The sequence below is a fragment of the Babylonia areolata genome, chromosome 5 (genome assembly GCF_041734735.1).
Source record: "Babylonia areolata isolate BAREFJ2019XMU chromosome 5, ASM4173473v1, whole genome shotgun sequence".
Classification (NCBI taxonomy): Eukaryota; Metazoa; Mollusca; class Gastropoda; order Neogastropoda; family Buccinidae; genus Babylonia; species Babylonia areolata.
Genome location: NC_134880.1, coordinates 50,078,969 through 50,102,360, shown reverse-complemented (window position 1 = coordinate 50,102,360; position 23,392 = coordinate 50,078,969). Strand labels below are relative to the sequence as shown.

The 23,392-nt window shown below is 40.8% G+C and overlaps 1 protein-coding gene across 4 annotated transcripts in view; it reads left to right on the top strand.

The window, feature by feature from the left end:
- LOC143282139 (ras GTPase-activating-like protein IQGAP1) overlaps positions 1-23,392 on the top strand; it is a 122,922-nt gene that overhangs the window by 64,763 nt on the left and 34,767 nt on the right. For all 4 annotated transcript variants that reach the window (XM_076587674.1, XM_076587673.1, XM_076587672.1 and 1 more), the window contains 11 exons: positions 1,220-1,301; positions 2,904-3,067; positions 5,273-5,363; positions 5,754-5,918; positions 7,112-7,254; positions 8,215-8,385; positions 9,838-9,921; positions 11,471-11,542; positions 16,928-16,997; positions 18,941-19,027; positions 21,804-21,925. In XM_076587674.1, the coding sequence (XP_076443789.1) occupies positions 1,220-1,301; positions 2,904-3,067; positions 5,273-5,363; positions 5,754-5,918; positions 7,112-7,254; positions 8,215-8,385; positions 9,838-9,921; positions 11,471-11,542; positions 16,928-16,997; positions 18,941-19,027; positions 21,804-21,925 (1,251 nt within the window). The remainder of the gene's footprint in view (positions 1-1,219; positions 1,302-2,903; positions 3,068-5,272; positions 5,364-5,753; positions 5,919-7,111; positions 7,255-8,214; positions 8,386-9,837; positions 9,922-11,470; positions 11,543-16,927; positions 16,998-18,940; positions 19,028-21,803; positions 21,926-23,392) is intronic.

Here is a 23,392-nt window from a genome sequence, read left to right as displayed (position 1 = left end):
CGACCAGACAGTTCACCTCCATAGATGACTTTAAACAACACCATAAATAAGTTTTTTTTTTAAATTTAAAAAATTAATAATACATTGATATAGCATTTCTTTAAAAAGAATGTGAAGACATCCGTCACATAATTTATCCGTATTGTCTCAAGAAATGTTTATTTATTTACTTATTTGTTTTTGTATTTATTAAGATGTTTCACTACAGCGCATATTCTTGAAGCTCTATGCATTTTACAACATCAGGTCATTGCCAACATTGTTGCATGTTTCCATGACACTTTTCATTTCTCTTTTCCTGTCCATTTGCAGGTAACCCTGTATAACGACCACAGCAGAAAGATGTTGATGAATGAATGTAAGATTTGTGGAATGATGGGGAATTAAAAAAATTGTTTAAGATTTTAAAAAAAAAGAAAAAGAAAAAAGAACAGCGGTAATGATTAAGAACATCAAAAAAAACAACAAAAAACCGCAAAAAAACCACCAACACCAACACCAAGGGGTCATGTTCATGTTAAAAGGACCGTTTATCACATTGTAACAAAGCTTGACAGCTGCAGCCAGTTTCCCCAGGCAATTTAACAATGACTAACCCTGACCAAGTTTGAAGTGAACAATTCCGTTGTGTTTTGACATGAGCCTAGTTGAGTGACTGAGAGTATTGAGTCTAAAAAAGTTGGTGCTGGACAGTTTTTCACACAGAAACTTGGTGGTCAAAGAGTTAACAAACATTGAGTGTTTTGAGGTATTAATAAAAATTTAATTCTTCATCTGCTTGGATTGACAATTTATTAAAAGGAAGGAAGAATTTTGTGTGTAAAACTGGTGGTACTATTGTTTGTTATTATCCTTATGTTCTGTTCATCAGATGATTTTGCATGGAATCATGAAAGTATGGAAACTTTTTGGGAACACAGGCTATTGTGATTTTTTTTGTCTGTTTTTTCTGTGTCTCTCTACTTTCCCCTGAACAGAATTAAAGCAGTTGACATTATGTTTGACTCGATCCAAACAGATTTTTAGTAACAGTATCATAAGACAGCAGAGGGTATGTGGGTAAATTGAGTCATTAACGTTTTACTTATTATCCCTGTGTGACTAAAATTCATTCGTTTGTGTGTGTGTATCTGTGTCTGTGTGTTTTGTTTTATGTGGTGACGGATACTCTGGATATATGAACTGTATGAATAATGATGTGTATGTTGTGTGTGTACAGGCTGACAACCCTCTGCTGACCCATGCTGATATTGTGGGATGCATTGGGGCAGTGCATCACAAAGTGCAGGAGGAACAGGAACGTGAGTGTCAAACTGTCTGTCTTTGACAAAAGTCATTTGGATGAGATGATAAACTGAAGTCCCATGTGCAGCATGCACTTAACGCACGTGAAAGAACCCACGGCAACAAAAGGGATGTCCCTGGCAAAATTCTGTAGAAAAATCCACTTCGAAAGGAAAACATTTTTTTTTTTTTTTTAAACTGCATGCAGGAAAACCCCAAAAACAATGGGTGGTGCTCTCAGTGTAGCAATGCTCTCTCCCCGGGGAGAGCAGCCCGAATTTCACAGAGAAATCTGTTGTGACAAAAATTAGTAATACAACAATACAAAACCCTGTCATCTGCTGTTAAGACTTTTTATCCCAGCTTCAAAACTTTTGGAAGCAGATTCAGTATTTCATTATTCAGTTAGAAATTAATTCAAAGAAAAAAACCCATTCTGATAAGAAAACAAAAACACATACTGTGAATCTTAAATCAGATTATGTTAATGGTTGTGAAGAGATATTGTTGCTAGGTTTTAGTTGAAACTGGATTTTTAACTAACAGCATTCACTGAATTATGGATCAGTGACACGTTTTGGGGGGAAGGGGGGGGGGATCAATAATACATTAACATCAAATGGAAGTTTAGTGCATTAACAATCTGATTGTCACACTGGCCAGTCACCTTCATCATTAGTTGATTGATTGACAAGGTTACTTTGAGGTCTCAAGTGTAGCATGCACTTGGCACATGTAAAAGAACCCATGGCAATGAAAGGGTTGTCCCTGGCAAAATTCTATAGAAAAATCCTCTTTGATAGAAAACAGATACACCTGCAGGCAGAAAGAAAAAATTTTAAAGGGGGTGCTGAATTATAGTGATGTGGTCTCCCTGGGGAGAGCAGCCTTAATTTCTTACAGAGAAATCTGTTGTGACAAAGCACAATACAATACAGTATAGTACAGTACAGTACAATACAATGCAATGCAATGCAATGCAGTGCAATACAATGCATCTTTATTCATCCATTTGAAAAATTATTGTCCGTCCACAGGCTCATCACTCACCATACTCAATGTTTCAACCTACAGCCAAGTCCTACACACACACACACACACACACACACACACACACACACACACACACACACACACACACACACACACACACACACACACACACACACACACACACACACACACACACACACACACACACACACACACACACACACACAACATGTCAGAAGCAACATATATAAAGCTAAACACACACAAGCAAGTAATACAACACAGTGGCTTCATTTTCCACACACACACACCCAAGCCCCTCCCCCTCCACACACATACTCTCTCTCTCTCTCTCTCTCTCTCTCTCTCTCTCTCTCTCTCTCCTCTCTCTCTCTCACACACACACACACACACACACACACACACACACACACACACACACACACACACACACACACACACTTCACACACACACACACACGCAATTTATGAAATAACATATACATTAACTAATTAAAAAACACAATTTCTGAATGCAATACAATACAATACAGTACAACACAATCCAATACAACACAATGCAGTGCAATGCAAAGCAATACAATCACCGCCAATTGTGCGTGCAGGCATAGAAGCGATCAAGAGCATCAACGAGGCGATCGACAAAGGTGACGCTGAGGAGACGTTGGGGGCGCTGCAGATGCCGACGGCCAAGCTGAGCAACATCGACTCCCTGCAGGCGCTGCACTACCAGGTGCTGCTGGCCAAGGAGAAGGACAGGAAGGCAGAGGTCAGTCACCATCACTTGTGAAGGAAGGGAGGTGGTAGAATGGTTAAGATCGTTGGCCTTGTGGTAATGCGTCCGCCTAGGGAAAAATGCTCATACACGTAAATGTGGAGTGTTGGCCTAGAGGTAGCGCGCACACCTAGGAAGCGAGAGAATCTTAGCGCCCTGGTTGGATTCCCACAGTCACCAGTGTTTTCTCCCCCTCCACTAGACCTTGAGTGGTGGTCTGGACGCTAGTCATTCGGATGAGACGATAAACAGAGGTCCCGTGTGCAGCATGCACTTGGCACACGTTAAAGAACCCACGCCCACGAAAAGGGTTGTCCCCGGCAAAATTCTGTAGAAAAATCCGCTTCCATAGGAAAGCAAATGAAAAATTGCAGGCAGAAAAAAGGGTGGCGCTCTCAGTGTAGTGACGCACTCTCCATGGGGAGAGCAGACCGAATTTCACAGAGAAATCTGTTGTGACAAAAAGAGTAGTAAGACACTTGTCTGCCAAAGGACAGAAAGGCAGAGGTCAGTCACCATGACTTGTAAAGGAAGGAATGTGGTAGACTGGTTAAGACACTTACCTGCCAAATGACAGGAAGGCAGAGGTCAGTTACCTGTGATGGTCAACACTTGTACAGGAAGGAAGATGGCAGAATGGTTAATCAGCTTACCTGCTAAAGGATGAGAAGGCAGAGGTGAGTCACCATCACTTGTAAAGGACCAAAGTTGGTAGAATGGTTAAGACACTTATCTGCCAGTACAGTGTTAGTAAAGGTCTGGGTTCAAATCCTAATCTCGCCCTTTCTCCCAACAATATATTTGGGCACAGCTATGATTGACAGCAGCACGAGCCTCTTATCTGAACAAAGAGAATGTTGAAGAATTATTTTATGGTAATGGCTGAACATGTGGTACTTGTCGTGTTAAGCTATATATATATATGTATACTTTTTTCCCCATAATGACAGATTTGACCTAGTTCTGAATTAAATTACAGCCTGTAAAGATAATGTGGACCTTACATAGAAAATACATTTTTTATAGCAGATATAAACACTTCAGACATTAGTCTGTTTCTGGCCTTTCATTAATCAAAAAGAGACTTATAGAATGTATCTGTATGGTTTTGTGGAAAGCACTGATTTGCAAGATATTATCATTAAAATGAATTCTCTACTGTTTGGGGACCCATGCGATTTTTGCATACATTCTGATTGTTTATGTTGTTGTGTTTTTTTTCGTTCTGTGTTCTTTCATTAAGCCATTACACTGAGAAACTCACTGACTGCATCATCATTTGGCTGTTAACTCTTAGCTTTCTGTTTGATTACACATACCTTTCAGTGAGTCTTTGGCGCAAGATCAGGCATGGGTCTCCTCCCTTGTCAGAAATATAAATTTGAACAGGATTTCGTTTCCAGTGGGAAGAGACTGAAAGACAGTGATGGATTCAGTCACATTTCAGTTCTTTTTGTTAATGAACTGATCTTTCTCATTGCAGCTACATTTATTGTGAGAAAAAATGTCAGTAATTTGTGAAGAAAGGAACATGGAAGGAAAGACAGGAAGAACAAAAAGAACAAGAACTAGAACAAAACTTTAATCTCCAGGCCTTCAGCCCCTAGAAAGAGGTCAAAAGTACACAATATGGTGATCACTCAGCCACAACAAAATGTAAAATACGTACTAACTTAACCTGTAGAACAAAAGTGCTTCTCGTGCATAGTAAATTAATTCTAACTTTCATCATTGTTGTCACAGAATTCAGGGCATTAAATATATAAATGCATAGTTTACGAATACTGTAAATAGAACCATTCTTCATCAAGTGAACATACGATTGACCTTTAGAGTTCAGATGTTTTTGCCGCAGGTTATTGTAAAGGACACAATTGTTTATAAAATGGTTTTCATCTTCGATTACATTACGTTTACATTATGTTGTGGCTGTTTTTAGATTTCAAAATATTTTTTATGTATGTGTTTTGGTGAAATGATGCCATTATAATTTTACATTGTAATTTGTGTATTAATAGACTAGGGATCCAATTGTTTAACCTCTTCCAGTCTGTGACTTAAGTACACTTATTCCAGTCTAATGAAAATGTCTTTTAATGATGCCATTGGTTTATGAAAAAAGACCGGAAGAAGAAGTGTGGTGTTGATAATGGACTTGTGATGGTGGGTTTTGTGTGTGTGTGTGTGTGTGTTTATCAGAACACCCAGGACGATGCTGCGGTGTTGTGGTTGGAAGAGATCCAGTCCACAGTGGATCATGCCAACAGTAATGCTGAGGAGGGTTTGAAAAGTGAGTCAGTGAAGGCTTGTTGGCTGACGCAGGTGTTCTGTGTTGTTTTCCCTTTGCCTTCTGTTGTTCTGTGGCCTCCGTGTGGTTCGGATTGTTTGTGTCAGGGTGTTTAGTTTGTTGCAGCATGTGTCTGTGTGTGGGTTTGTTTGATTGTGCTTTACCCAAAAGTGTGTGCCAGTGTGTATACACACACTTACATGCAAGCATTGCTCAATAAAATGTATGCACTAAACAAAAACATGCTGACATACTACACAAACACAAACATGATTATAATGATTTGTGTACTCACACAGGCTCTCTCCCTTTCTTTGTCTTTGTTCATTGATATTCAGGACACAGAGGCCCAAAGAAATAAAAATGACAAATAACTGATGTTGCTCTGCACAGTGTCACGGGGAATACAGGCTGTGAACGACACAGTGGCGGCAGATGACATGGAAGGCTTGGTGGCTGCTCTGACCGGGGACGCAGGGCTTCAGAGCGTGAAGACAGAGTGCGGCCCCATCTACGCTGAGAAACTGAAGGAGGTGCAGGAGGAAAAGAAGGCTTCAGGTGTGTACTTCATGTGTTCTTGGGGGGGGAAAGAAGGCATCAGGTGTGTGCTTCAGGTGTTCTTGGGGGGAAAAGAAGGCATCAGGTGTGTACTTCAGGTGTTCTTGGGGGGGGGGGGGGGGGGGGGAAAGGAAGGCATCAGGTCTGTGCTTCAGGTGTTCTTGGGGGGAAAGAAAGGCATCAGGTGTGTACTTCAGGTGTTCTTGGGGGGGGAAAGGAAGGCATCAGGTGTGTACTTCAGGTGTTCTTGGGGGGAAAAGAAGGCATCAGGTGTGTGCTTCAGGTGTTCTTGGGGGGGGGGGGGGGGAAGAAGGCATTAAGTGTGTACTTCAGGTGTTCTTGGGGGGGGGGGGGGAAGGAAGGCATCAGGTGTGTACTTCAGGTGTTCTTGGGGGGAAAAGAAGGCATCAGGTGTGTACTTCGGGTGTTCTTGGGGGGGAAAAGAAGGCATCAGGTGTGTACTTCAGGTGTTCTTGGGGGGGGGAAAGAAGGCATCAGGTGTGTGCTTCAGGTGTTCTTGGGGGGGAAAGAAGGCATCAGGTGTGTACTTCAGGTGTTCTTGGGGGGAAAAGAAGGCATCAGGTGTGTACTTCAGGTGTTCTTGGGGGGGAAAGGAAGGCATCAGGTGTGTACTTCAGGTGTTCTTGGAGGGGGAAAGGAAGGCATCAGGTGTGTGCTTCAGGTGTTTTTTGGGGGAAAAGAAGGCATCATGTGTGTACATCAGGTGTTCTTGGGGGCAAGAGGACAGGGTTCATGTTTTATTTTGTTAAAAACAGGACAGAGTAACTTAAGTATCATAGTTCATGTTTTATTTTGTTAAAAACAGGGCAGAGGACAGAGTAACTTAAGTACCATAGTTCATGTTTTATTTTGTTAAAAACAGGGCAGACGACAGAGTAACTTAAGTATCATAGTTCATATTTTATTTTATTAAAAACAGGGGGCAGAGGACAAAGTAACTTAAGTACCATAGTTCATATTTTATTTTATTAAAAACAGGGGGCAGAGGACAGAGTAACTTAAGTATCATAGTTCATGTTTTTGGGGTTTTTTTTTAAACAGGGGGCAGAGGACAGAGTAACTTGAAGTACCATTGTTCACAGAGTAATTTTTTTAGTACCACAGTTCATATTTTATCTTATTAAAAACGGGGGACAGAGGACAGAGTACCAGTTATTAATCTTGCATTTCAGGTGAGACAGGCAGTGGGTGGATGATGAACAGAGTCAATGATGGATCCAAGTTTTTCTACAACGTGCACACACAGGAGTATGCCTGGACTCGCAGGGAAGACGTTGTCAAAGACTTCTCACTGCTCACAAAGGATGAAATACAGGTAAGATATGTTCTGTTTATGTTACAAATGTTTGCACAAATTTACAAATTGCAAAGGTAGTTTGTAAGTATTACCAGAATTACAAAAACCTAAGATATTTGTGAAACGATGTCAAGAACAGCACAGAACTCAGTACAGAATTATGTATTATTGTGAAAGAAACAAAGGTTTGTTTCTGTTAGATTGGTTGGTTAATTTATTTGTAATCTATTTACTCAGGTTGGTGATTTTAGACTGAACAAAATGTGAAATAATTCAAAATTTCCCTTATAACCGTATTATAGAATAAAACTCAAAGAAAAGGTAGAGATTGAAGGGATGAGGAGAGGAGAGACAAAAATGCACATTAATTCACAGTAAACTTCCTTTCACGCTTTTTTTTTTTTTTAAACATGTACATAAATTCCTGGTAAGTTTTAAAGGAGAGTTAAAACAGGAAACATCATCACTTCTTTTTTTTTTAATCACTGCTTCAATAATATATCATCATAGCCACACATACAAAGAGATAATGGGTTTATTTTGTGGTGTGTATGTGTTTCATACAGCGAGTGGTATCACTTTTTTTTATCACTGCTTCAATATCATCATAGCCACCATAACGAAGAGATGATGGTTTCATTTTGTGGTGTGTGTGTGTGTTTTATACAGCGAGTGGTATCACTTTTTTTTATCACTGCTTCAATATCATCATAGCCGCCATAACGAAGAGATGATGGTTTCATTTTGTGGTGTGTGTGTGTGTTTTATACAGTGAGTGGTATCACTTTTTTTTATCACTGCTTCAATGTCATCATAGCCGCATTAACAAAGAGATGATGGTTTCATTTTGTGGTGTGTGTGTGTGTTTTATACAGTGAGTGGTATCACTTTTTTTTTTATCACTGCTTCAATATCATCATAGCCACATATAAAAACAGGTGATGGTTTCATTTTGTGGTGTGTGTGTGTTTTATACAGCGCGTGGTGACGGAAGTGACCGATGAACACAACCGAGAGATGCTGTTCCGAGCCAACGAGGACTTCATCGTGCTGGTACAGGCCCACGTGAGGGGTTACCTGACCAGGAAAGCCTTCCGGGACCGCATGGGATTCCTGACTGAACAACTGCCAGCCATCACTACCATTCAGGTAGGTTTTTGGTGGTGTTTTTTTGTGGGGAGGGGTTCGGTGGGGGGGTGTTGTTTCTTTTTTCAAAACTAGTTTTAAATTGATGTCATGATCCTGCTGGGTCTCTCATGGCAGAACTGCAGAAGAAAATCCAAGCTGTGCAAATGAGATGCTGTCGAAAGATCTTGGGCATCTCATATCTCAAACACATCACCAAGCAGGTTCACCAGACCATCACTCAACATATAGGGCCAATTGACGACCTACTGATGGTCACAAAGAAAAAGAAATTGAAATGGTATGGTCATAGCACAAGATCAAACAGCCTTGCCAAAGTCATCCTCCAAGGAACGGTTGAGGAGAAGAGAAGAGGAGGCAGACAAAGGAAAATTTGGTCTGACAACACTGAAGAATGGACAGGGCTGACATTTGCTGAGACGCAATCAGACACACATACTTGTCCAAAATGGAGAGAGATAGTGCACAAGTCAGCATGTGGTGCCCCAACAGTTCCCCACAGAGCTAAGGGACCAAGCAAACAAGCAGTCCTGCATACTATGTTATCTAAGTAGAGTGAAAGATAGGGAATGATGCCAAGTAGGGACTCCCAGCTGCATAACCTGGAAAGAAATTCAGTGTGAGATGGTAGGAGGTTAAGGAGCTATATGGTGTTTGTTCTTGCTGAGAAAGGAATTCAGCTATGATTTAACAGGAGGTTAAGTACTTTAAAATGTTTATTCTTGTTGACTTAATAAAAGAGACAGAAGGAGTAGGTAGAACCACTACAAAACTGACGATTGTATAGGAAATGAGAGCTGTAGTTAAGACTGACGATTGTATAGGAAATGAGAGCTGTAGTTAAGACTGACGATTGTATAGGAAATGAGAGCTGTAGTTAAGACTGACGATTGTATAGGAAGTGAGAGCTGTAGTTAAGACTGACGATTGTATAGGAAATGAGAGCTGTAGTTAAGACTGACGATTGTATAGGAAGTGAGAGCTGTAGTTAAGACTGACGATTGTATAGGAAGTGAGAGCTGTAGTTAAGACTGACGATTATAGGAAATGAGAGCTGTAGTTAAGAACAGTTTTGTTCAGATTGTTAATAAGTTATGTAGTTTTTTATTTGTTCAAAACATATGTGTCTGGTTTTTAAAACATTTTGGACAGGATGTTTGATATATTTTTGATGAAATGTCTTCATTATTATAACTATTTCTGGTTGTTATTTCTATTCTGCCATATTATATTTTCATTATCATAACTGTTTTCTATCTTACCTTTTTATTGATATTAACTGGAAAGGAACGAAGAAAAATCATGATTTCTTTACCGTGTGTGAGAGCATGAAAGTATGTGTGCAGTGTCAGTCTGTTGATGGAAAATTATCAATGGAGAATGTCTAAACAAAAGCTGACCTGTTGGAGAAAAAAATCAACAACAAGTGACGCAGGATTCCTGTTGTTCTTTCAGGCATGGTTCCGAGGCAGTAAACAGAGACGTGCTTATGATGGCCGCCGACAATACCTGAAGGACAATACACCAGCTGCTGTGAAGGTATTGTTGCTTTGTCAGTGGTTGCATGTATTTGATAGGGGTGTCGTGGGTACTGTAAGAGTTAATGAAATGTACTGAGTTTGGTATTAAAGGTATCATTGTTTGTTTGTTTTTGTTGGTGGTTGCATGCATTTGTTAGGGGTGTTGTGGGTACTGTAAGAGTTAATGAAATGTACTGAGTTTGGTATTAAAGGTATCATTGTTGTTGTTTTTTTGTTGGTGGTTGCATGCATTTGTTAGGGGTGTTGTGGGTACTGTAAGAGTTAATGAAATGTACTGAGTTTGGTATTAAAGGTATCATTGTTGTTGTTTTTTTGTTGGTGGTTGCATGCATTTTTTAGGGGTGTTGTGGGTACTGTAAGAGTTAATGAAATGTACTGAGTTTGGTATTAAAGGTATCATTGTTGTTGTTTTTTTGTTGGTGGTTGCATGCATTTGTTAGGGGTGTTGTGGGTACTGTAAGAGTTAATGAAATGTACTGAGTTTGGTATTAAAGGTATCATTGTTGTTGTTTTTTTGTTGGTGGTTGCATGCATTTTTTAGGGGTGTTGTGGGTACTGTAAGAGTTAATGAAATGTACTGAGTTTGGTATTAAAGGTATCATTGTTGTTTTTTTGTTGGTGGTTGCATGCATTTGTTAGGGGTGTCGTGGGTACTGTAAGAGTTAATGAAATGTACTGAGTTTGGTATTAAAGGTATCATTGTTGTTTTTTTGTTGGTGGTTGCATGCATTTGTTAGGGGTGTCGTGGGTACTGTAAGAGTTAATGAAATGTACTGAGTTTGGTATTAAAGGTATCATTGTTGTTGTTTTTTGTTGGTGGTTGCATGCATTTGTTAGGGGTGTCGTGGGTACTGTAAGAGTTAATGAAATGTACTGAGTTTGGTATTAAAGGTATCATTGTTGTTGTTTTTTGTTGGTGGTTGCATGCATTTGTTAGGGGTGTTGTGGGTACTGTAAGAGTTAATGAAATGTACTGAGTTTGGTATTAAAGGTATCATTGTTGTTGTTTTTTGTTGGTGGTTGCATGCATTTGTTAGGGGTGTTGTGGGTACTGTGAAGAGTTAATGAAATGTACTGAGTTTGGTATTAAAAGTGGGTTGTTGTTTTTTATTCGATTGGGAAGTTCTGTATATATGCTGAATTGGAGAGATAGTAAATATTTGGGGTTTTTTTATATGGTCTGTTTCCACAAGATTTTCTATAAAGCAGTAGTGTTTTAAATGTGATGGTTTTTGTTGCTGGTTAATTTGTTTGTTTGGAGTTTTTGTAGTTGTTCTCTTTTACTACAATCTGTACAGTCAAATTTATATCCCTTAACAGTGTCAGATGAGTTTTGTTATATTTAACCTTTAACTGTTGCTGAAAAGTAAACTGAAGACTGCAAGGTGAAGTAAGTTTAGGATATCATGACAACATTATTTGATCACAGATTTTTAAAGCTTTTTTTATTTTCTTTGCAACTGCATATTTGAGAAGGAAAGCTTTGTTGATGGTAATGATGAACAAACCATTTTTTTTGATTAATTCTGATTTTCTTCCCTTTGCAGCTTCAGTCCTATGTCAGAATGTGGAGGGACAGAAAACGTTACAGAGACAGAAAACAGTTCTTCAAAGATAACGTAAGTCCATGTCTGAGTGTGCTTCCTTTGGCTTGTTGTGGGTAAAAGCATAGTTTAGGAGACTACTCACTGTTGTATTATAATTGTATCATCCTCATTCTGCTATAATGATTTTACCGTCATCACTGTTGTATTATGATTTTATTATCGTCAGTCTGCTATAATGATTTTACCATCGTCACTGTTGTATTATGATTTTATCATTGTCAGTCTGCTATAATGATTTTACCATCGTCACTGTTGTATTATGATTTTATCATTGTCAGTCTGCTATAATGATTTCACCATTTTCACTGTGTTATTATGATTTTATCAACTTCAGTCTGGTATTATGATTTCACCATTTTCACTGTGTTATTATGATTTACCATCCTCACTGTGGTATTATGATTTTATCAACTTCAGCCTGGCATTATGATTTCGCCATTTTCACTGTGGTATTATAATTTGACCATCCTTAATCTGGTATTCTGATTTTACCATCATCACTGTGGTAATATGACTTATTTTATGTTCCTTACTTTGCTGTTATGATTTAACCAACCATCTGACTCATTTTCCCCAACAATGATTTGATTTTACTCAAAACTTCATAACTTTCTCAAAGTGCCTTTCCTGGTATGAACAGCGTAATGTAATGCAGAAAAACAAAGAAGCCACTATTTTCCTTTTCCCCAACTGAACACCCTGGTCTCGCACTTTCCAGTGCAGGTGACAGAATATTGTTTTTCCAAAGATCCAGGTCACTGTTCTGAAGGGGTGGCCTAGTGGTTACGCATCTGCCTAGGAAGTGAGATAGTCTGAGTATACTGAATCGAATCCCACAATTGCCAGAATTTTCTCCCCCTCCACTTGACCTTGAGTGGTTGTATTGCTGCTGGTTGTGTATATGGTTGAGATGATAAACAAAAGTTCCACGTGCAGCATGCACTTGATGCATGTAAAAGAAACCCACAGCAACAAAAAAGTTGTCCCTGATAAGATTTCTTTGTAAAATCCACTCATAAATATACATGTGTGAGTGTGTGTGTGTGTGAGTGTATGTGTGTGTGTGTGTGTGTGTGTGTGTGTGTGTGTGTGTGTGTGTGTGAGTGTGTGTGTGTGTGTGTGTGTGTGTGTGTGTGTGTGAGTGTGTGTGTGTGTGTGTGTGTGAGCGTGTGTGTGTGTGTGTGAGCGTGTGTGTGTGTGTGTGTGTGTGAGTGTGTGTGTGTGTGTGTGTGTGTGTGTGTGTGTAAGACTAAAACCTGACAGAATAACACAGGAAATGAATGACCAGCACCTGAAGGCAGCTCTCAGTGGTGGGCTCTACCCAGTCTGGCAGTCTGGCAAATGCCCTTGTCCTGTTGTAGCACCACCACCCACCTTTGTAAAGCACTTACAGCTTGGTCTCTGGACAGATGACAGGTGCTATGTCATCATCCGTATCAATCAATTGATCAGTCATTCTGTGTTGGTTTCTGATCGAGGATAGGCACTATGTAATCATCCTTATCAATCAATTGATCAGTCATTCTGTGTTGGTCTCTGATCAAGGATAGGTGGCATGTCATCATCCGTATCAATCAGTTGATCAGTCATTCTGTGTTGGTCTCTGATCGAGGATAGGCACTATGTAATCATCCGTATCAATCAATTGATCAGTCATTCTGTGTTGGTCTTCGATCAAGGATAGGCACTATGTAATCATCCGTATCAATCAATTGATCAGTCATTCTGTGTTGGTTTCTGATTGAGGATAGGCACTATGTAATCATCTGTATCAATCAGTTGATCAGTCATTCTGTGTTGGTTTCTGATTGAGGATAGGCACTATGTAATCATCTGTATCAATCAGTTGATCAGTCATTCTGTGTTGGTCTCTGATCGAGGATAGGCGGCATGTCATCATCCGTATCAGTCAATTGATCAGTCATTCTGTGTTGGTCTCTGATCAAGGATAGGCATGATGTCATCATCCGTATCAATCAATTGATCAGTCATTCTGTCTTGGTCTCTGATCAAGGATAGGCGGCATGTCATCATTCATATCAATCAATTGATCAGTCATTCTGTGCTGGTCTCTGATCGAGGATAGGTGGCATGTCATCATCCGTATCAATCAGTTGATCAGTCATTCTGTGTTGGTCTCTGATCGAGGATAGGCACTATGTAATCATCCGTATCAATCAATTGATCAGTCATTCTGTGTTGGTCTCCGATCAAGGATAGGCACTATGTAATCATCCGTATCAATCAATTGATCATTCATTCTGTGTTGGTTTCTGATTGAGGATAGGCACTATGTAATCATCTGTATCAATCAGTTTGTCACACACTCCAGAAATCTGGGCAAGCCCAAAAGTCAGGAGATGTGGACTTTTAGGGTCGACACCGCGCAACACACACTCCTAAGAAGGACGCAGAAATCCGTGTACGATTTTACAACTTTTATTCACACAATCACACACATATGGGTACAGGGCCTACTTCCTAAGCTATCCCCAAACCCAAACCCTCGCCCCCACCTAACTCCAAACCACCCCTCCTTAACCCACCTTTAACCCCCACCGGGACAAAATCAAGAAACGAAAGAAAAAACGAACCAAACACATACACACTCGCACATTCACTGCACAAGCGGCAACGTTCATTTAACTCATCTGTCACTCGTTGACGGACTGAAAAATCCCTGCTCGAGGCTGAGAGTCGAACGCTAACTACAATCTCTCCCTCGACGTCCAGCTCACCCACAGAGCACCCCACCAGATGAGTCCGGGAGGTCGCGGCAAGCAGGGCAGGCTGCGGTCGAAGGTCGACGCCGAGGGACGATCTGGATCCCCAGGGTGCGACCCCAGGGTTTCGTGTCAGCGCTCGGCTCCTCAGGTGGAAGACCCCGAGGGGCGACCTCGGAGCTGGGACAGCAGAGCAGTCGATTTGCCGCTACTTGACAAACAAGCAAACAAACAAGCTGGGGACGGGGATAACCCCCTGTCAGTACCAGTCCATAACCGCATAACCCTATGCGCGTTGGGCGACCTAAGAAGCCACAGGTTGTGCTCTCATTCATCCAACAAGCACTCTAAGGCAAAATAATGGACAACCACTGTCATACACCAATCGCACGACAACATGCATGCCTGGAAGTGAGGGGTCCGGAACCTGCCAGGGTACCGGCCGTCGCCCTACTTATACGGTGGCACAGGTCAACCCAAGACTCGAACCCCAAACCTTGTGCCGCGCATCCTGAAGCACGCTCCCATAGCGCTATGCTGCCAGAATCGAAGGCCCAATCAAGGTAACCTCCCTTGCACAAGCAGACATGTTGGAACAGAACATTCAAAAAGGAAAAATTATGATAGTGTCAGCGCATGGCTGCCAAAGCCATTCGGATCACAAGCAGAGCAATTAAAGTGAACAAATCAATACACAAACTCTTCCAGTGCGCGGTCCATACAGGGAGAGAACTCAGTAACCTATTATCGCCACAATAGCTTACATGGAAAACACTATCTTCTGACACACTGCTAACAGCGGCCACTTACGCAGGTTTAAGGACCTATCAAAACACAGTATTTCCCCCAACGTCTCCCTCACATTCCCGATACTAACATCAGCTTGTAAGCTTTACATATCCAACGTACACTCTGTCGAACAAATTACGGAGATTATACTATTCCCTCACACTTCCTCACAAGTGTATTAATATAAACTCAAACCCGTAACTCACGGAATGATAATTATAACACTGGACCGTTACACGACAGTCTGTAACATCAGGTAATCGTAACAGTTTCATAAAGTGACCCCAGCCACTGTCCAACCCACAGACCTCCCAAAAGTGGAAAAGACAACTAAAGACACTCGAAACAGTTACCGCCTGATACAAGGTTACCTCACGACAGCTTGTGATGGGCGAAGGTGGTGACTTGGATGGGACCTTCAGCCGGGCACTGCAGCCTCTGCTCACCGGCTCGCTAAAAATCAGGCAGAGGTTCTGGCTGGCCAAGAATTCCTCTCCATCAGCCTTCCGGGCCTCTGCCACAAGGTCCGCGCTCTCTGACGTCTCAGAGTCAAGTCACACCTAATCACAGTCAGCTGCAGCCAGGTAAACGGCAGGTGAGCGCGAATTCTGCACTTGGCACGCTAACCAGCCAAAACACACATTGCACGCACTGCACTGCAGTTGCAGTCATGCCAATGTGACAAGAGCCCTCTCGCTCCTACAGAGCGGTGTGTGCACGTGCTGCACAACCCTTACACAGGTAAAACGAGTGTGCATACACACGCTTTTACCAAACCAAGAACATGTCAGAAAACATGATCTAGAGAAACTGGGATTCGAACTCCCAACCATCGGAACTAACACCACTTTCACCGGCCACTGAGCCATACTAAATCGCTCGCACTTCCGCCTATACTTCCGCAGCAACGAAAGGTTGGGCTGATCCGTGACACAGTTGATCAGTCATTCTTTGTTGGTTTCTGATTGAGGATAGGCACTATGTAATCATCTGTATCAATCAGTTGATCAGTCATTCTGTGTTGGTCTCTGATCGAGGATAGGCGGCATGTCATCATCCGTATCAATCAGTTGATCAGTCATTCTGTGTTGGTCTCTGATCGAGGATAGGCACTATGTAATCATCCATATCAATCAATTGATCAGTCATTCTGTGTTGGTCTCTGATCGAGGATAGGTACTATGTAATCATCCGTATCAATCAATTGATCAGTCATTCTGTGTTGGTCTCTGATCGAGGATAGGCACTATGTAATCATCTGTATCAGTCAATTGATCAGTCATTCTGTGTTGGTTTCTGATCAAGGATAGGTGGCATGTCATCATCCGTATCAATCAATTGATCAGTCATTCTGTGTTGGTCTCTGATCGAGGATAGGCACGATGTCATCATCCGTATCAATCAATTGATCAGTCATTCTGTGTTGGTCTCTGATCAAGGATAGGCGGCATGTCATCATCCGTATCAATCAATTGATCAGTCATTCTGTGTTGGTCTCTGATCAAGGATAGGCGGCATGTCATCTTCCGTATCAATCAGTTGATCAGTCATTCTGTGTTGGTCTCTGATCGAGGATAGGTGGCATGTCATCATCCGTATCAATCAGTTGATCAGTCATTCTGTGTTGGTCTCTGATCAAGGATAGACAGCTCATCCGTATCAATCAATTGATCAGTCATTCTGTGTTGGTCTCTGATCGAGGATAGGCGGCATGTCATCATCCGTATCAATCAGTTGATCAGTCATTCTGTGTTGGTTTCTGATCGAGGATAGGCGGCATGTCATCATCCGTATCAATCAATTGATCAGTCATTCTGTGTTGGTCTCTGATAGGCGCTGTGTAATTATCCATATCAGTCAATCAATAAATCATTCTGTGTTACAGGAGGACAAGATTGTGAAGATCCAGGCCTTCTTCCGATCCAACCTGGCCAGGCATGACTACAAGGCTCTCAGTGAGTCCTGCTTCCTTCCTCTCCTGTTTCAGCGATTTTCCCAGGGCTGCTGGTCATGAGGAACTCAAAAGAGCAGCATTGTCTGTGATAGAAAATCCCATAGTCATGATTATGTCATATACGCTTTTGTATGTGATCATTCTTGATCTGACAGCTTTTTCCCCTAATGTTTATATGCATGTATATTCTTTCATATCTCCCTTTGTTTCATCTTTTTATCTATATATCTTCAATTTCAGAGTGTGTGCATGTATGTGCATGTGTGTGATTGAGTCATGGAAGGAAAAGAGGTAGCATTTATATCTGTAGAAGACATTTGATAGGCCTGAATCTCAGATTCTTTGGAAGATGCCTTCTTTTTATTTTCTTTGTTTCTGCTATCACTTAATTAGTTGGTTTATATGACAGACAGCTATTGACAACATGAACAATGTTTGAATGCCTCTTATCTCTGTCTCTGTCTCTGAGTGTTTTTTTTTAATTTTTTACCCAGTCTCTTTTTCCTCTTACCCGCTGAAACTAGTAGCCCTGTCCAAATCTGTGTGCAGCACTATGTGCCCATGGACTAGAATGGCCTGATCAGAGATGAAAACAATTGCCTAAAGGGGTGCAACCCTTCCATCCACCTACCTCATAATTTCCCCTTGCATGGTTCAGTCTGACCAATTTTCAGACAAAAATTTCTGTGTGTGAACCATTTGATTATATTTATTACTTTGCAATTGCTTGCAGTCTAAGTGTAGTGAGTTTGATTCACAGACACTGAATATTGTCCATTTTTGCTGTCCACCCTTGTGGCGTTAGTGTATTGTTAGATAAGTCCCCTCATCCCAGTTTCCTGGGATGATTATCCCCTGTGGGACATATCCCCTGAGGTGGGTTTCAACATTAAGTTTTTAGTTTCAAGGTGTCAGGGCATTCGGACAGATCCATATACGCTACACCACATCAGCTGATGGAAAAATCAATGATACTAAAGCTAACATGCTGATCAGGTCTTGAGAGCCTGCCCTGGATTTGTATAAAACTAAACATGGAATGGTGAGAAAAAAAGCATAGTTACAAAAAAACATGTACAATAAGATGTAGTAAAATAAGATATTTTAAATTATGTTAACCCTTTCACTGCCAAACTCACATTTATGCAGCAGCTAGGTAGAGGACCCGTGTCACTGAAGGGTGACCAGATCATGGATCTGTTATCCATGAACCTACTGCTCTTAATGTTCAGTGGTAGGATAAGTCATATTTTCTACCCATCACAGGGGGAATCCCCAGCTGTTCTTAGACACCATATTTACTGTGTTTATAGCACAAGGGAATTATGCACTCTGAATCGACTGGCGGTGAAAGGGTTAAATTGAAAGATATGTAGAGGGCAAAATATAGAACTAAATAAGAACAAAAATGGACCACACTAGGCAAACTGGCATCCACCCACACACTGACACCAGCGAGCAAATGTCCTAGGGTGGTGAACTGCACACACACAGTGTTAAATCAGAATTGTAACTGAACTTGCTTGGGTCTGTTACGAAAGTACTAGGAGATGAGGCAGACAGCTGGAGAGTGTTGCTGTTCTTTGCTTGTCTGACACAGTCCTCGTCTTTCAGCAAAGTGTCCACTGTGGTGTGGTTTGTTGTGTCATTATTGTCTTTGTATTTTATTTTCGTTAATTTGTTTGACATTATTACTATTATTGGGGGCGGGAGGATGCGGGGGGGGGGTTCTATAATTCATTTATTTATTTACTTGTTTAATTATTTATTCATTAATTTAATGATGTATCCCTTTTTTTTCCCTCAAGGCCTGACTAGGTGCGTTTGATTACACTGCTGATTATGCATCTGCTTAACAGATGTGGTGTAGCATATATGGATTTGTCCTAACGCAGTGTCGCCTCCTTGAGTTACACTGATACTGATACTTGTTGTTTGATCCAGTGCATGACGAGAACCCCTCTCTGGCTGTGGTGAGGAAGTTTGTTCATCTTCTTGATGCCAGCGATAACGACTACTCTGAAGAACTGGGTGAGTGATCAATGCCTTTTTGAAAAATAACAGTATGGCAGTGAAGCATCATGAAAGATGTGCATATTTGTGAAACATTATGAAAGTGGTTTTTGTGAAACATTATGAAAGATGTGTTTTTTTTTGTGTAACATCATGAAAGATGTGCTTTTTGTGTTTAATCAGAGGAAACAGAACAGACTGTTGCCTTTCAGTGAAGGACATAATAATCATCAGCAGACAAGGAGTAAAGACCCAATTGGTATAAATTTCCCAGATCAGTATATACCAAAGACTGCTTGTAAATCCATATGTCACTGAATTCACAGCAGGCCAGTGTTTTGATTTACTTAAAAATTCATATGTTGATCCACACTCAACAATGAAGTTAGTTGAAAATTCCTCGATTTTGCACCAGAACAATGTAAGGGGAAATAATTTTGAGAATGATTTTGGTTGAAAGTGAAAGTACACAACTTTGAACAAAAAGATTTGTGAGACCAGCTGCCGTGGCGAAGTGGTTAGCGTCGCGGACTGACGGCTGGGAGGACGCGGGTTCGAATCCCAGCGGAGGTGGGTTTTTCGGCCCGTGGCCGGCTCCTACCCAGAGTTGAGTGTGCTGTGGGCTTAAATGGGGAGACTGGGACCACACAGTCGAGTGTCATCCGCTTCAAGGATGCGTCTTTGGGTGTGTTGCTCTAATTACCTGACCAACACTGCAAGTGTCTGTATCTCTCGGGCCTGGTTAACGCCGGGATATCATTATGACAGGAAGCGTAGAGTACAGCCTTGTCACGCAGTCCCAAACCAAAATGGACCTCTATAGCAACATCGTCATCATCATCGTCATCCTCCTGCTCCTTCATCGTCATCAATATAAACAAAATAGTCTCAAAGTCTGTGGCCTTTCATGCCCTGCTCTCATGGTGACCTCAGTTTCGATACCCCTCCACTTCCGTGCTTGGGGTGAGTCCTGTCAATGTCGTCAGTGTCGGCAGATTCATGGGGGCTGTTGTTTGAGGGACGTGGTGGCGGTCTCCACTCTGGGAGGGACGCTCACTCAGTCTGGCTCCGCGACTAAGCCATTATTGTCGTTAGTAGGGGGCTTAGTAGGTGGTGTCCTAAGTACGTTAAAACAGAACAGGCACCACTGAACACCACCGAAGTGACTCAGCAGCAGTGCAGGGTCTCCTCTGGTGTGTGTCCTCCTGGCGACCTAACATCGATGGTTCCCTGTGGACTGCCGACGCTGGAACTGCGACGGACGAACCCGGGTGTGGCTGTGTATGGGGGAATCTAAATGAGCGGCGTGGGAGTAATGCCACTGAAACGGTGCAGATGATGGGGCAGCAAAAAAAAAAAAAAAAAAAGATTTGTGAGAATACATGTTTGATTGATGGTTCATGTTTTAACTTTTTATATTTTTTACCCAAGAGAAAATATTGCAAAATGGATTAATGCTTTTTCTTTTAAAATTTTTTTGAGTGGATATGATGACAGTGATGATGTGTTGTGTGCTAGAGAAAATACTGCAAAAAGGATTGATGCTTTTTCTTTTACATTTGTTTGAGTTGTTATGATGACAGTGATGACGTTTTGTGTGCTCGAGAAAATATTGCAAAAAGGATTGATGCTTTTTCTTTTACATTTGTTTGAGTTGTTATGATGACAGTGATGATGTTTTGTGTGCTAGAGAAAATACTGCAAAAAGGATTAATGCTTTTTCTTTTACATTTGTTTGAGTTGTTATGATGACTGATGATGTTTTGTGTGCTAGAGAAAATATTGCAAAAAAGATTGATGCTTTTTCTTTTACATTTATTTCAGTGGTTATGATGACAGTGATTATGCTTTGTGCACACAGCTGCAGAAGCTGCGACAACAGGTGGTGGCGGAGATCTGTTATTAATATCATTATTGTTATTAGTGTTATGATGACTGTGTGTGCAGAGCTGCAGATACATTATTGATATCATTAGTATTATTATTCGTGATATGAAGACTGTGTGCACAGAGCTGCAGAAGTTGTGACAACAGGTGGTGGTGGAGACCTGCTATTAATAATCATCATTATTATTAGTGTTATGGTGACTGTGTGCACAGAGCTGCAGAAGTTGTGACAACAGGTGGTGGTGGAGACCTGTTATTAATAATCATCATTATTATTAGTGTTATGGTGACTGTGTGCACAGAGCTGCAGAAGTTGTGACAACAGGTGGTGGTGGAGACCTGTTATTAATAATCATCATTATTATTAGTGTTATGGTGACTGTGTGCACAGAGCTGCAGAAGTTGTGACAACAGGTGGTGGTGGAGACCTGTTATTAATAATCATCATTATTATTAGTGTTATGGTGACTGTGTGCACAGAGCTGCAGAAGTTGTGACAACAGGTGGTGGCAAAGATCCATTACTGTTATTATTGTTATGATGACAGTGATGATGCTGTGTGTACAGAGCTGCAGAAACAGCAGGTAGTGGTAGAGATATGTTATTAGTATCATTATTGTTATTAATAATGTTATGACGACTGTGTGTACAGAGCTGCAGAAACAGCAGGTAGTGGTGGAGATATGTTATTAGTATCATTATTGTTATTAATAATGTTATGACGACTGTGTGCACAGAGCTGCAGAAACAGCAGGTAGTGGTGGTGATATGTTATCAGTATCATTATTGTTATTAATAATGTTATGACGACTGTGTGCACAGAGCTGCAGAAACAGCAGGTAGTGGTAGTGATATGTTATTATTATCATTATTGTTATTAATAATGTTATGACGACTGTGTGCACAGAGCTGCAGAAATTGCGACAACAGGTAGTGGCAGAGATCCGATCCAACCAGGCCCTGGAGCAGGATCTGGATCAGATGGACATCAAGATCGGCCTGCTCATCAAGAACAGGATCACCCTCCAGGTTTGGTTTTATTTTTGACTCACTTGTGTAAACAAAGTGAGTCTATGTTTTAACCCGGTGTTCGGTTGTCTGTGTGTGTATGTGTCCGTGTGTCTGTGTGTCCGTGGTAAACTTTAACATTGACATTTTCTCTGCAAATACTTTGTCAGTTGACACCAAATTTGGCATAAAAATAGGAAAAATTCAGTTCTTTCCAGTCATCTTGTTCAAAATAATATTGCACCTCTGGGACGGGCACAAAAAAATTAAAAAAAGAAGCCTAATTATATGCAAACTGCATTTACTGTTATATTTATATTTTTTGTATTCTCTAAACTTGGCACTTTGACCTCTTATTCTGACACAACAACAAGAGGTATCATTATTATCATTTTTGTTCAAACAGGAACTTCTTTTGCTAAGCATGGAATTTTTATTTATTTTGCAAACGTTTTGGTGCAGAGTGTAAAAAAGGGAAATTACTCTGTACTTAATGCTAGGGGACTTAATTTATCACAAGTGAGTCTTGAAGGCCTTGCCTCTCTTGTTCATTAATATTATTGATACTTATACAGTGCCTATCTTTGATCAGAGACGAGACCCGAAGCGCTTTACAAACACACAGTCAGTTGCACAACAGGCTGGGTAGGTTCACAGCCACTTGACAGTTGTTGGGGGTTTTTTTTAAGTTTTTTTTTTTATATATATATCATAATTATTATTTATTTATTTATATAAGCTTATCTATTATTTATTCACCTTTTTTTTTCTTTTTTTTTCTCAAGGCCTGACTAAGCGCGTTGGGTTACACTGTTGGTCAGGCATCTACTTGGCAGATGTGGTGTAGCGTATATGGATTTGTCCGAACGCAGTGACGCCTCCTTGACCTACTGAAACTGAAACTGTTTTTTTAATATGTGTTTTTTAACAGTATCCCCACCTTCTGGAAATTCTGTGCTGGAAATTTCCTCTTTTATATCCCTCCATCTGCTTCTGGCCTTTTCCTTGTCTTTCTGCTGTCTCTCTTCTTTTCATATTCTCTGCATTGCTGGTTTATTCACCTGGGATGTATGGGGTGTAATGTTGGCATGTTCTGGTTTTGAAGCCTGTTGCATATTATTTGATGTTCAGGTTCCTTTTTTTTTTTTTTTTTTTTTTTTTTTGACCCTATGGCAAAAAAAAAAAATGAACAGAATGGTCAACATCAGTCTTGTCTTTGGTTTATGTGCATGAACATGACTGTGCTTTTACCAAGTGTTCTTTTTCTGGGTGTTCTTCTTGTTGTTTTGTTTCTTCTTCTTCTTCTTCTTCTTCTGCGTTCACTCGTATGCACACGAGTTGGCTTTTACATGTATGACCGTTTTTACCCCGCCATGTAGGCAACCATACTCCGTTTTCAGGGGTGTGCATGCTGGGTATGTTCTTGTTTCCATAACCCACCGAACGCTGACATGGATTACAGGATCTTTAACGTGCGTATTTGATCTT